This window comes from Ziziphus jujuba, chromosome 10 (assembly GCF_031755915.1).
Source record: "Ziziphus jujuba cultivar Dongzao chromosome 10, ASM3175591v1".
NCBI lineage: Eukaryota > Viridiplantae > Streptophyta > Magnoliopsida > Rosales > Rhamnaceae > Ziziphus > Ziziphus jujuba.
The window spans coordinates 1,792,679-1,808,586 of NC_083388.1; the positions used below are offsets into that span (position 1 = coordinate 1,792,679).

A 15,908-nucleotide genomic window follows, 5' to 3' on the forward strand; every position below is an offset into this window, starting at 1 on the left:
TCTATACTAGTATCATATACACAGTGAAAATCTGATCGAGATTGAATAAAGTGTGCAATAAATTATGTTATTATTCATAAGTTTACTAATCTTTAGCGTAGAATCTTCCAAACTATTCTCTAAGCGATAGATCTGCGTGTGGGCGCACCTGATCACAAAAGAAATAAGAAGATTAATCTGAAAAAACCTCTGAAACTCACAGCTTCTGTTTTTCTCTCAAGGTATTTTATTTTCTACTGAAATTCTAAATCTCTAGAAAATAATACGTTAAAATTATTAACTAGAGGCTAGTAAACAGTATATTTATAGACTACTAACCCTAATACTCTTAGGGTTTAATAACACCTTGGGCCCAATTAATAGGCTCCTTCTTGTATCATAATAATCAATTAAATGGGTTTTGTAAATTAATGAGCTAGTTTGGGGATCCTATGACTTATTATTAATCAAGGCTCCTAATCATGGATTAGCTTGCTCCAAAAGCATTAATCCAACAATCTCCCACTTGCTCTGAGCAAGCCTAGGACCGTGATCTTATCTGGTGCTATTCCACTAAAAGCCCAGATGTGAACTCCAAGATTAATAATATTTATATTAAATGTATTTTTCCTTTGTAAAATATTAATAATTAATTGATAATAATTTTTGTCAATCAATTAATTATTTATTCTCTTAACTTATCAGTTTCTTTAATGGATCCAATGCACTGGCCAGTGACTTTCAACATCCGAGTACCAAAACATGTCAAGAGGATATTTCATATAAATTCTTTTTTATATATTTCATAAATACTTAGCAATCAAAGGACCATAATTCCCAAATCATCAAGATATTGGCCGTTCAGAAATAGACCTCACCTATTGATAATTCAAAGAATCATAGTCACTTAATTACCTATTTATAATATACTCAGGATTAAGAAAAATAACATATCTAATATCGCCTGAGAATTAATACATTTCACATAAATTTATCCTTAATTAAATCTCTTCCGATTCTCTCAGAATGACCATAATTCATTACAATATTTTATAATAACTAAGACAGATTATTTCATAAAATATTGCAATCTAAATGAAGTGCCCAACTTTATTTAACAACTGTGAGATAATTCATTAATTATGAGAACCTATGACCATGTCTTCTATGGACATATCTATATGATCATATACTACATAATTAATCTGGACCTTATACGTAAAATAAAACATGCATAAGAATTGAAAATCCATACATTAAATCAGAAAATGAAATTACAATTAGTCTTACTCCTAGAGCATAAATGTAACCAACTCCCACTTGCTCTAAAGTAAGTCTGGAATTCTCTTAAGACCCATACAATTTACATGCTTCTCAAACACACGTTCAGGAAGAGTCTTAGTAAAAAGGCCTGCTAGGTTCTCCTCAGATGCTATCTTAGTAGCCACTGTATCTCCTCTATCAATGAAATCACAGATCAAGTGGTACTTTCTGAATATGTGTTTCTAGTTTTTGTGAGACCTGAGTTCTTTGGACTGTCCTACGGCCCCACCGTTATCACAGTAAAGGGTAATGGGCCGATCTGCACCTGGTATCACATGGAGATCCAAAAGAAATTTCTTAAGCCATACAGCTTCCTTTGCAGCTTCAGATGCAGCTACATATTCAGCTTCAGTTGTGGAGTCAGCAACACAAGTCTGTTTAACACTCCTCCAACAAATGGCTCCTCCATTTAGGGTAAACACATATCCTGATGTTGATTTGCTAGAATCAATATCCTCTTGAAAATCAGAGTCCGTATAACCAAGGGTTTCAAAACTCCCACTGAAATACATTAACATATAATCCCTCATTCTCTTTAAATACTTGAGTATATGTTTCACGGCAGTCCAGTGTTCTACTCCTGGGTCTGATTGGTACCGGCATACTACTCCCACCGCATGGCAGATATCTGGCCTGGTACATAGTATGGCATACATGAGACTACCAACAGCCGAAGTATAAGGTTTCTTACTCATGAGTTCTTTCTCTTCAGGAGTTTTTGGTGGTTGCTCCTTAGAAAGATGAATTCCATGTCTGAAGGGTAGAAGTCCTTTTTTGGAATTTTTCATGCCGAACCTGGTCACTATTTTATCAATGTAGGAAGCTTGGAATAGAGCTAACATCTTCTTCTTCTGGTTTTGTAAAAGTTTGATTCCTAGAATATAGTTAGCTTCACCCAAGTCCTTCATATCAAACTGCTCTTTCAGGTAACCCTTTACGTCTGACAACACTTTTATACTATTTCCAATTAACAGAATGGGAAGCTGGATGCTTGCTTAAGTTCATAAATAGACCTATGCAACTTTTAAATCATGTGCTATTGACCTTTTGTTATAAACCCTTCCGGTTGTTGCATATAAATGTCATCTTCCAGCTTCCCATTTAGAAAAGCTATTTTGACATCCATTTGCCGGATCTCATAATCGAGATCTGCTGCTACAGCTAAGAGAATCCGGACAGATTTAAGCATGGCTACTGGCGAAAAGGTTTCATCATAATCGATGCCCTCTTTCTGGGTGTAACCTTTTGCCACCAATCTAGCTTTAAAGGTTTCAACCTTCCCATCTGGTCCTATCTTTCTCTTGTAAATCCACTTACACCCAATTGGTTTTACCCCTTTAGGTGCTTCTACAAGAGACCAGACTGAGTTAGAATCCATAGATTCCATCTCACGGTCCATGGCCTTTCTCCATTCTTGCACATCAACATCCTCCAATGCTTCTCTGTATGTGGTAGGGTCATCATCAGGATTATCCAAAACGACTTGATAAGTCTCTCCTAACAAGGCATACCTTGCAAGTTTACGTATCATTCTCCCACTACGAGTTTGCTGCACTGGTTGTTGTACATGTACAGGAGGATCCAAGTTTTGTGGTTCAAGTGGATTATCAATCTCTTCATTATATCCTTGTTCTTGAGTTTCCTGAATTTGGTCCTGAGCTATTTCCTGTGTTTGTTTACCTTTGGGTACATTTTATACATTTTCCCGTCTTTGAACATCAACAGGAAACAAGGGTGGAAAAATAGGAGTTTTTGGTGGCTCTCGAATTGAGTCAAGCTCTTTAAGAACCACTTTACTCTTAGTTTTAAAATTGTTCATATAATCCTCTTCTAAGAAAGTGGCATTACTACTTACTATCACCTTCTTTTCCTTTGGATTATAAAATATTCCACCTCTCGTTCCCTTAGGGTAGCCAATAAATATACACATTTCTGTACTAGATTCCAATTTATGAGATTTCTATGCTAAGACATGTGCTGGGGCATCCCAAATCCGAATATGGTTTAAGCTGGGCTGGCGCCCTTTTCATAATTCTGTGGATGTCTTTGAAACAGATTTAGATGGAACCAAGTTTAGTATGTATACAGCTATTTCTAAGGTATATCCCCAAAACGATTCAGATAATGATGAATAACTAAGCATCGACCTCACCATATCTAAAAGGGTTCTATTTCTCCTTTCAGAGACTTCATTTTGCTGGGGCGTTACAGGAGATGATAATTGAAAAATGATCCCCTCTTTAGCCAAGTAAGACTTGAACTCTCCAGACAAGTATTCACCACATCGGTCAGACTGAGGCTGTTTGATATGGACACCTAATTGCTTTTCTGCCTCAGCCTTGTACTCTCGAAATTTATCAAAAGCTTCACACTTATGCGCATTAGGTAAACATAACCATATCTTGAGTAGTCATCAGTAAATATGATGAAATACTCATACCCACCTCTTGCTTGAACGCTCATTGGTCCACATACATCAGTATGTACCAATTCTAATTGTATGGTGGCACGATTTCCTTTGGCCTTGAAAGGCCTCTTTTGTCATTTTACCTTCTAAATATGATTCACATACTGGTATAGGTTCAAAGATCAAGAAATTTAAAATTCCACTTTTAACCAAACCATAAATCCTGCTAGAATTAATATGACCCAATCGTAAATGCCATAGATAGGTTTCATTTGAAACCTTCCTTTTCTTAGATAAGGGAAGTTACTCATCGTCATTAATTTCAATGGCATTAATACTATAAGACAAAGGAGTTAAAAAATATAGATCATTCATCAATAATCCGGAACAAATAAAAGTATTATTACTCTTTATTGAAACTGAGGAATTAAACTGTACTGTTAAACCATGTTCAACTAAACAACTAATAGAAACCAAATTCCTCTTAAAATCCGGAACAAATAAATAGTCTAATAAACTTAAAATTTTATTATCAAAATATAACTCCACTAGTCCTACTTCTATTACGGAGACATATTCTCTGTTTCCCAACTTCAAGCTTCTTTGTCCTTTATTGAGTGGGCTGCTTTGTTTGAACCACTGTAAAGAGTAACAAACATGGTTAGTGGCTCCTGAATCAATGATCCATTTGTCATTGTAATTCTCCACTAAACAAGCCTCAACAACATTTAGACTACCCATACCTGATTTAGGACAGTCCTTCTTCCAGTAACCTTTCTGTCCGCACTTGAAGCACTTGCCTTTCGGCTTCTTCATTGCAGCCAGTTTGACAGCTGGACCTATTCCCTTCTACTTCTTGTTCTTCTTTCCACCCTTAGGCTTCTCTTTAGGCTTTGAAGAACTTTCAACATGATAAGCACTTTCTTGCTTCCCGAGAGACCTTTCAGCACTCTCAAGCTCGTGCATCAGTTCAACAGGAGTCAGCTTTAGTTTGTTCATATTCTAGTTCATTTTGATCTGACTAAAGCTATTCGGTAGAGATTCCAAGATCATGTCTATCTTCATCTCTTGTTCCAGCTTAGCCCCCATCACTTCCGCAGTACTGATGTGCACCATCATCTTTAAACAATGGTCTCGCACACTTCCTCCAGTCATACGAGTGTTCATTAATGCCCATATAGCTGCTTGTCTAGCAGTACTGCTACTTTTAGCAAATATCCCATCTAGAATCTGAATCATTTCTGACACACACTCCAGACTATCAAGTTGCTTCTGCAAATGTTCTACAACGCTAGCAAGAATATAACAGCGAGCTGTTATATTTGCCCGTTGCCAATCTGCAAATTGCTTCTTAGTTTCCTCTGAAGCATTAGCAGCGGGCTCCTTGGGTTTCGGAGTTGTTGTAATGAATTTAATTCTCTCAAAATCAAGGATAATATAGAGATTGGTTTTCCATAGGTCGTAGTTATTTCCATCCAATGGTTTTTGATTCAAAATTATAACTAGAGGATTAAAGGATGTCATTTTCTAAAAATTAAAATGTATACATATTAACACGTAATCAACACAACAAACATACAAATATGTAGATCCCTTAAACTACTTATTATTAATGTTTATTGCAATAATAATTTAATTTCCATTACAAATACTTACGTTGGGTAAAACATTTGTAATAAATTAAATTTTGAACATGGTATATTTTAATGTCCTACTAAGTTAGCTCAAAGGAAATGTGAGGTGGGTTTCAGACTTCTTAAAAATCTACCTCCTTAGACAAAGCCTTCTTAGATAACCCCAAAATATACCACTCAAAATTAATTAAAAAATTAAAACTTTTTGAACCCGATATATATAGTATCCTACCAAGTCAGATCCCAGGAAAAGTGAGGTAGGTCTCAGACTCCTTAAAAACCTACCTCCTTAGACAGAGCCTTATCAGATAACACAAACACACATCATTCAAAATTAATTTTAAAATCAACCATTGTTTCAATAATCTTTGGGCTTTTAATAACACTAACAGAGCCTCGTTGGGAGGATTATTAATGTCATTAAAATTAAATGTAATAACCATTAATTTTAATTTTAAAATTATCTTTAATATCTAAGTATTTTCGACGTTGGGCCGTACAACCTTATTAAAATTTTAAAATTATTTTAGATCCAATCCAATAAAATCTGGTCATATTTATTCGTTGGGGCATCACATAACCATTTTATTATTGGACCCTTAATGGAGCCCGCAGGTTTCAAATTAATTAAATTAATTTTTTAAAACCTTCACCCATTCAATATTTTACATTAATTAATTAGGATTTTCCATAATAATATTATCTAGATAAAACAAATATTATTATGCACATGTATATATTAAATGATGCAATTATATGACACCACCTATTCTAAATGATATGTTAAGCACATATCACATGTTATATTCATATAATTTAAACAATTATAAACATAGAATAATTACTAGGCCCTAATCCATGATTTCCTAGAAAAGAAAAATTACAAGCCCAATAGGCCCAAAAGGCCCAACATAATATCTGGTCCGTACTTCTTCTTTTCTTCAGATCTTGCAAGTCAATAGGGTGTGGGCCAAGTTAGAATTGGTTTCTAGGGTTTTTAGCCCAAAAAACACAAAATCCTAATAAGTCCCCTATTGATCCCGAGCACCAAAACTGCCACCAGTCACCACACAAAACTCGGATCACCATGTAATTTTACATGAAGGTAGATACCCAAATAAGGAATCTACCCACAAAAAATCATCAAAATCTGATCACACACGTGCATCCACGATCCTGATAAATTCAGGCGCATGAATCCCACTCTCAGCCACTTTGAGTGGCGCGTGTGGGCGCGTGCAGGTGTTTCCGGTGACCGTTCTCCTCCCACCAATCCTCCTTCGTGTCCTTCAACTTCTTATGATGTTGATCTATCAAGATGCAGCTCCAATACACACGAAAAATGATGAACAGCAACGAGTATACAGTTTTTTTCCGGGTACTTTTACATATTTTTCCAATAAATCCGAATTTACATAAAAAAATTCAAATAAAATTGCAGGAAAAATAAATAAGTAAATAAATCAAGGAGGAAACCGTAATCTTATGATTAGCCTCCTTGTTACATCCCAAAAAAAAAAAAAATATACAAGCAAAAATCTACCATGGATTAAGGCCAAAACCAAATCATTCATTCATAATAAAAAAATATAAATAACATGAATAATAGAATCCTAGGTGTCATATATCTAATATACATCATATATACATGAAAAATAAAAAATGGATTCGTTTTATCACACACCAATTCAATCACGGTTCTAATACCAATTGCTAGTATCATATACATAGCGGAAGCCTGATCGAGATTGAATAAAGTGTGCAATAAATTATGTCATTATCCATAAGTTTACTAACCTTTAGCACAGAACCTTCCAAACTATTCTCTAAGCGATAGATCTGCGTGTGGGCGCACCTGATCACAAAAGAAACAAGAAGATTAATCTGAAAAAACTTTTAAAACTCATAGTTTCTGTTTTTCTTTTAAAGTGTTTTATTTTCTACTGAGATTCTAAATCTCTAGAAAATAATACGTTAAACTTATTAACTGGAGGCTAGTAAACAGTATATTTATAGACTGCTAACCCTAATCCTTCTAGGGTTTAATAACACCTTGGGCCCAATTAATGGGCTCCTTCTTGTATCTTAATAATCAATTAAATGGGCTTTGTCAATTAATGAGCTAATTTGGGGATCCTACGGCTCATTATTAATCAAGGTTCCTAATCATGGATTAGCTTGCTCCAAGAGCATTAATCCAACACTCTACACCTTCTTCCCCATTCTCTCTTCTCTGATCTTTTAGGACTCCACTTCATATTTCATCACCAAGAACTGATTAATTAAGAAACTTTTGATCAATAATCGATTTGGTTTTCTACATACATATAACAGTTAGCTAGGCTAGTGTTTCGATTAATTTGGATCTCTTTTTTTCTACTTTCTTTATATTATTTTGATATTATTGGTCGAATTAATACCTTTTAGTACTTTAAATTTGATTTATTTTTATTTTTCCATTGGAAAAGAAAAGTACTAAATTCGAATTTAATTAAAGCCTTTAAAATTGTTTTCTTTCAAATGAATTTCTTGAATTAGTTTATTTACAATTGGGGACTGGTGTTAACGAGAGTTTGTCTCTTTCTTGATAATTCCAATTAGTTTGGAAAGCACCACATAAATATTTAAATATTAGCGATAGCCCTCGCGTGGGAGGCACATGATGGCGTATACCATCTATCATCATCCCCAGTAGACCCCAGTTGTTACTTTAAATCCCATAAATAAACACATGGATCTTTTTTCATTTCATATGAGGAAACCTAAAGCGAAACAATCATAAAAACATTGGTATTAAAGAATCAATAATAATAATAATAATAATAATAATAAAAGACCATCCTTCAATCTGTGCATGTGGCAGTCTGTACGTATATATATATATATATATACGTATATATATATATATGTATATTATATATATTATATATCCATTTGTTCGAATTCATAGTTAAAGCGCTATTTTTGCTACAAATAAACCTTACCTCCAAATTAAAATCTTTCTTTTTTCTTCAATTCTTGACCAGTTTTCATTCGTGTAATTAGGAATTTGGTATTAGTTTTTCAGATTCCATATAATATATATACACAATTCATGTATGTACATAATTTTCTGTGTTAATTTTTCTGCAGTACTGATAATCGACATATTCATTTGGAGAAATTAATCAAGTGCTCGGGGGTCAAGAATCAAGAATCAGTGAAATAGAAAAAGAAAATGGCGAAAGAAACAGAGTACAGGTGCAGTGTTTGTGGCAACGAGTTCTTTTCGAGACGGTCGCTGGTCAGTCACAGGGCCGCTGACACCAGGCGGCAACAGAAGTCGGACTGGATTCATTCAACTCTTCACCATCTTCGAGATCGTCCCATTCTCCACCACCACATTAATTATATTCACAACCACAATATTATTCAATCTACTACTCCGACAACAACAATGATGCCTCATTCTCAAGGACTATTAAGCCTCGGTTCCAACTTCGAACTCCAAGAACCACCCAAGAATGAGTCGCCCAACATTGAAAATTTACCGAGAATTAACCCTACTCATGAAACCAGTACTACCAGCACTAGTGGTGGTGGTAGTGGTGTCAGCTGTGGTGGTGGGCTTTGGGCCTATGCATGCGACACCTGCGGCCTGATCTTTATGGCGGAGAAGACGTTGCTGAGAGAATCCATCACCAGAATCCACTACTGTCACACGCTTTGAACCAACACTAAACCCACCGCCTGTTTCCAATGAAGAAACAACCTTCTCCTCTCTGCCCTGCTATAGCCGGGTCGGGTCTACCTTATTTCTTTTGCGAGTTCAGGATTTCGGGTCGGCTTTTCCATGGAACCGGGTGATCTCCGCCTGTTTGTTAATACAACTATTCTATCGTTTCTGGTACACCAATTTTTTTTTTGGCCCTTATGCGTTCATTTTTTGAAAATTTTATGTGCTGTGGAAATTAATTTTTTAATATTTTAAAATAAATAATATGATTCTTTTTAAGAAAAACAAAAAACCCGTTGAGTAAGAAAAACAAAAAACCTGTTGAAATTAATACTTCTAACCATATATATATATATATATTTAGGGGTTGGTGATGTATTCTTAACATGAATATAATATAATTGTTTTTTTCTTTTTTTCCTCTCGTTTTGTGCATTTTGATATGTTAAGATGTTATAAAAAGGATACTCAACACCAGTTCTTTTTTTTCTTTTTTTCATTTATTAAGTATATCAATGTATTTATTTTCGATTAAGTACGTACGACTGGTTGAAAATTAAAAAACAGGTCTGAATTTTTCCCATATCAATTAACAAATCAACAAAAAAATTATATATGTAGTAGTTTAAGGTTCAAAATATATAATCGCTCCTTCAATTTGTGCCTCTGGGTTCATTTGTTTTGCAATATTATTATTATTTTGTAGTATAGTTTAGCAATATTATTGGCACACTATTTGAGCAAAAATAATCATATAACCGTAAAAACTAAAAATTATTAAAACAAATTTATATACCTACCTCCGCTCCTTCTTCATACTTTTTTTGCCTAAATGATGAAAACTTAGTCAATATTCGAGTTGACTAACACAATACAACTTTTTTTTTTTGGGAGCATTTTAATGTTTGAAAGTGATACTCATTGGTTAATTTAGTTGTGAGTTGTCACCAATTGAATTTTTTTAGGAAAAAAATCATAGGTCTCTCTGCTAGAAGAAAAAAATTTGGAGGCCTCAATTGAAATTGGCCAAATCAACAAGAAGAAATTGTATAGTAGAGAATTAATTATCAAAATTTCGTAAATAATTAATTAGCCAAAAAAAAAAAAAAAAAAAAAAAAAAAAGGTCCCAGGTAAGATGGGTTAATGGGTCCGTTGTGGAATTTCGGAAATGCACTCCAAGAAGTTTCTTTGGGCTTTCGTTAGCTCTTAGACCCAATTTGAAAGAGCATTTGCATTCAATAAATCCCTCACATGCAACTCACTTAAATTTCAATAAAAAGACCCCTTGTGATTTTCCTCTCTTTTTTATTAAATTTTGAATGGTTTTTCAAACTTTTTATTCATCATTACAAGTTGTCGACGGATGGCTCAAATGAGAAAACCACTAAACTATTTTTTTTTTCCTAAATAAAAAAAGGAAAATCAAGGTGAAAAATTATGTTTCATAAATTTTGCTATTTTTAAACAACCTTTCTACGCACTGACGATCAATATTAGTTATGAACTTGAAGGGAACAACAACAACAACCAAAAAAAAAAAAAAAAAAAAAATGGTTAACAAATGAACCCTTGAGATGGGTACAATAGCTTAATTTATCTCCGCGATCTCTATGGATGAAAATATTGAACAGCTAGCCAGCCTAGCATTTCTGTGTTTCTTTGTTTGTGTAATTTTCTTGATTTGTTCCAAGAAAATAAGGGTTAGATTAATTGAGAAAGAAAAACATACAGGTGCCATATTTGTGCCAACGAAAGAGTTGTGATTGATGGGCAGGTCACTCGGCTAGCAAAAGGCTTTCCAATTTCCACACCAGGTGGGGAGATTATATTATTCGTACACCTCACATGCAACTTACTGTTCCGCTCTCATGGCGGCCAATCATTATTGTAACAATAATCTTCGCCCTTAATTTTCTAGTTTCCTACAACTTATCGTTTTGGTTAATTAATCTTCGATGGTCATGTGTTAATTTGTTCTAGCACATCGTTGAGAATTTGTTTATATGAAAAATTTTATGTGCTGTTGAAATTTTGAATATTTTAGAATAAATAATGATTTCTTAAGAAAAAAAAAATGGGTTGAAAGTAATATGTCTAAAATATATGTTTAATTATTAAAAAAGGTTTTTTTTTTTTTTTTTTTTTTTTGTGGTGCATTTTGAGATGTTAAGATGCTCTAAAAAGAATGTTCAGAAAAACTTCAAGTTTTAATTTTTTTAAAGTTTAGGTATATCAATGTATTTATTTTCTCTTATTAGGAGCACTTATTATAACTAAACAACTTAGAAAAATAAGGCAGTGTATTTTTCCCTTCAGTTAACGAATTAAAAATTATGCATTAGTTGAAAGTTCATAATATATAATCATTCCTTCAATTTTTGCCTCACATGTGTTTTCCAATATTATTGACAAAAAATCATTACATTAGCCACCATTTTTTTTTTTTTTTTGGGTAATCGACGTTAGCCACCCTTAAAAACTTAAAAAATATTAAAATAAATTTAAACCTTACCTTTCTCCCCTCTCTAGTCGATATCTATATATATATATATATATATATATACAAAAATGAAAAATTAGTCAATGGTTGAGTTGGCTAACAAAATGCTTTTTTCTTGAGCATTTTAATATTTTTAAGTGATACTGATACGTTAGTTTAGTTAAGGGTTGTCCCTAACTGAAGAAAAAAAGGGCCAAAAAAAAAAAAAAAAAAAAATTTCAAAGGCGTCTCTGCTAGACGTAAAAATATTGGAGGCCTCAATTGAAATTGGCGAAGTATCAACCAGAACAAATGGAATAGTAGATAATTAATTTTCCAAAAGTTTTAAATAATATTAATTAGCAAAAAATTATTCCATCAAACTTTCATCTGGAGAAGATAAATCAATACGTGAATTAATCAAATTATTTATAATATGAAAAAAAAAAGAAACAATATTAATAAAATAAAATAAACATAATAGGCATATTTTTTCTCTCTAATCTCCGCACTATATATAATGTCTCGGTGTTCAGAAATGTTGAATTGCGCTCTTGTTTTGATATAAGCTTCCCCTGTATTCCCCTGTTTTCTGTACTTTCTTCTCTCTCTCTCTCTCTCTCTCTCTCTCCTTCTTGACCTCATGGTTCTTGATCAGCAAGAACAAAGAAAGTAACAGAGAAAACTGATTGTCATCAAACGGTTTACTTGGGTTTTTACAATTCTTTTGTATCTTTCTCATCATGGATGAAGAAGATGAAAGCAAGAGATCAGGCCAGGCAAAAACCGGTTGCGAAGCTGCATCGGAAAAATTGGTGGAAATGCTGAAGAGGAGATACGACGTCGCTTTTAATCTCCGTATTCAAGAGCCATCCAAGAATAAGAAACCAAGATTGGAAGCTCCTCTTCATCAACGCACATACGATTGCTGTGCCTGCAACACCTCCTTCTCTACTATCGAGGCCTTGTACGACCACATGCCCACCCACTGTATCCTCCTTCATGATCAGAATAATATGCAGCGGGACGATGATGATGGAGGAAAAGGAAAACGGGTCTACCATTGGAAATGATTAGAAGCATATTCCAGAGCCGAGCTTCTTGATGTTGAATGTTGATGATGATGATGATTAGCATATTATTCAGGGCCTGATGAGAATTGGGTTTTCTTTATTTATTGGAGGGTTTACCTTTACAATTCATTTTTTAGTGCAATTGATATTGTTTTGGTTAATAGAGTATTAGTTTGGATAATTTCCAAACAAGAGTATTAGTTTGGATGATCTCTGTTGCTTCCATAAATTTGATCTGCTACTTGTATAATAATAATATTCATGACCAACACTCATTTCTTAGTTTTTACTTGTTTTCATTACTATTATTATTATATAGATTACTATTATTCTGAGGTAGTTTCTCGAATCTTTAATTTTACGTATTATATTTGTATTATAATATGTTATTGTCGAAGTTATACTGAGCTGCATAGACATTATAGATAATGGGCTTTGAGTAATTTATTTGGGCCAACAAATCCATATGAGGAGTTCAACTGGTTTGTGGGCCTTACGTTATTGGAGCACAGTCGTCAGCCTGTGTTTTAGCCGTAGGTCACAACGATCATGGTGTTATTTTTGTGCATACAGACCATCCATTTAATATAATTTAGCAACAGAAGTCAGTAGTATTGGAGTCGGTAATTCTACAAGGTAGGATAAATATATTTAAATATATATATATATATATATATACATATAACTACGCATTCTGTATTATCAGAAAAGGAGAAAAAAAAAAAAAAAAAAGGACCATGCATTCTGATATCAGACCCATCAGTTTGATCTAAAGGGTCAAACAAGCAAAAATCTATATACAACAACATTTGAGCTGCCTGATTAGCAAAAAGAATGAATTTCTTCGACATTACAAGGATGAAATATTTCTTAAAAATGACTATCCAAAATTGAGGAAAAGCAGAACTTACACCGTATCAACAGACAATTAGGAAGGTTGTACATATATCTTTATGTTAACAAAATTGGTCTTAATTAATCTATAGTGGCCTTGAACTTGGTGGTCTGAGGATGATGTTATCCTCTCCATTCTTTTGGAACCTCCATATCCACTTGAAAGAAGTAAGGGTGGTGAGTTCCATATTCTTTGTTCTTTTAGATTCTCATTAGCTTGGAGTTTCCACTTCTAATGAGCCTTTTCTCTTGCTGCATTTCCAACAAAAAATAACACATATCGATTAGACAAATGAGATTTCTATGGTTTAGCCAAAACCAAGAACAAAAATGAAATGAATAGAAATGTTAAGCTCAACTTTGAGATATTTGTTTGAGTCTCTGTTAGAAAATTTCGAATGCCATATTTAGATGGAAATGTCAAAATATGAGAAGAGATTTATAAACATGGAGCAAAAAGGAAAACAAAAGTTTAATTAACAGTTTCACTCGCACTGACACATAAACACACACACACACACACACACACACATATATATATATATAGGCTCTGCTATTTGACTACAACTCTTTCTTTATGAATTCTATCTATAAGTAATATTTAAGTAGCTTGCTCACTAGAAATTTTCACTGATTCAAAATAAGACCAAATTACAAGGTCTGTTACTTTAAAAGTCTCAACCATGGAAAGAACCATAATTTCCTTTTATTAAATGCTACAAGTTGGTCCAGACTGTACATCCTTATTTATCTCCCACATAGCTGGGTAGCATTCAACAATCATGGAACATGGTGAAAATTTCAATGAGTAGTGGATCAACATGCAAGGACTACAATTTATACAACTAGTTGTAGGACATGAAAAGACTACAATGTATAGACCTAATTGCAGCTGTATAAAATCTAAGAATAACCTATCTACTTTCAGATTGTTACAAGCAGAGAGATAAGAGAGACTAAAATGGATAGTGAGAAAAAGGAAGTAAACATTTCACAAAAAGATATAAATATGTCAAGCATATGGGATATATATAGTAACCAAATCAACAGTTTTTCCATTTTTTTTTTTTGGGGGCCAAACATGAGAAAATGTAGAAAATCTTAGGAACCGAAGGATGATGATGATTCAAGACGTTGCATGTATAAGAACCAAAAGCGAATTGTCAGATAATTTAGGAGACACCTTTGAAACATCTAAAATTCAATCAATTAGAAATTTCAACATTTATTAGAAGAAAAAGTTTATTAATCAGAATTGGCACAAAGATCAGAGAGCTTGTTACAAGTTAGCAACTATAGCAGACTAATTTCTCTAATAAGCACAATGAAGAGAACTCTTCACAAGTGCAAATTCAACCTTGGACATTGAGCACTTTTATGTGATTTGTTAAATAAAATAATAATTGTGGACTTAGTATAATCAATTACTCACTTACATGACATATTTATGCTATTAATGAATCTGGTTTATTTTATTATTTTATAGTATGGACCTTGGTTATACACTCTCTATAAGACTCTAGTTGGCCCTTTAGATTGGAGGACCAACTCTCTTTATAAGCCCATTGACTTATCCATATTTTTCCTAGTATTATTATATTATTAAATTATTAGTATTTTGTGTATGTTAAAATTAATGGGTAAATGTGACTTGCAGAGACTGTAAAAAAGGTCTAAGGCAAGCAACCAGATGCCATACGGTATTTTGATATTAGGGTTTTCAGAGATCTGAGAGTAGTTTGAGAGTAGTGTATCCATAGGCACTACTTTACATTATTTTCTATTTTGCAGGATTAAAGATTTAATTTATCAATGACTGCGTTTGGAGGTTAGTAATTTATGATTTATGAAATTTATTATGTATATTTAGATTCACAAATTCTAACAATTGGTATCAGAACATGGTTAATATACATACTAAATTCTTTTACAATGTGTTCCCATTGTGAATGTTGATATGTTATTTTATATACATGTATATATATATATATATATATTCGACCATTGATGATCTGTGTATATTGATTACATAATATTTATTTTATTATTGTTTGCTCTTCCTTCATTAATCGGAGATTATAGGTTTACGGTCTGTGAAATATAACCTGACTGTTATATACTCATTAAAAAAAAAAAAATTGTAAAATTTTCGGCCTTATGCTGCTTTTGCAAAATATCAAAATATTGAGAAAAATTGTGTTTTGCATGAATTTTTTATTTGGGTATTGTGGGTATTGTGGGTATTGTCTCTATGTCGAATGGAATTAATTTTTTGAGGTAATTTGGACTAAAAACTTCGAAATTGGATTTGGAAATTCTTGTTTAAAGGCCGAATTACATCTTGCTTAAGTGTTAAATGTTCTGGGTCTTTAAGCCAAATTGAACCCTAAATATTGTTGCCCA

The 15,908-nt window shown here is 33.1% G+C and overlaps 1 protein-coding gene across 1 annotated transcript; it reads right to left on the reverse strand.

Annotated features, from left to right (window-relative positions):
* Nucleotides 1–4,711: 4,711 nt before the first annotated feature.
* LOC132799599 (uncharacterized) lies at nt 4,712–7,072 on the reverse strand. The gene is made up of 2 exons (XM_060811887.1): nt 7,051–7,072; nt 4,712–5,211 (listed from the first exon to the last, which is right to left on the reverse strand). Exons 1-2 carry the CDS (start codon nt 7,070–7,072, stop codon nt 4,712–4,714), a joined length of 522 nt encoding a protein of 173 aa, XP_060667870.1.
* Nucleotides 7,073–15,908: the final 8,836 nt, after the last annotated feature.

Excerpts from the sequence above, each read along its gene's own strand:
- LOC132799599 (XM_060811887.1), bottom strand. The coding sequence starts at position 7,072 with ATGTATATGATACTAGCAATTG. Across the intron at positions 5,212-7,050 it reads GTATATGATACTAGCAATTG|TTATAATTTTGAATCAAAAA; the intron begins GTATTAGAACCG and ends TTAATCCTCTAG.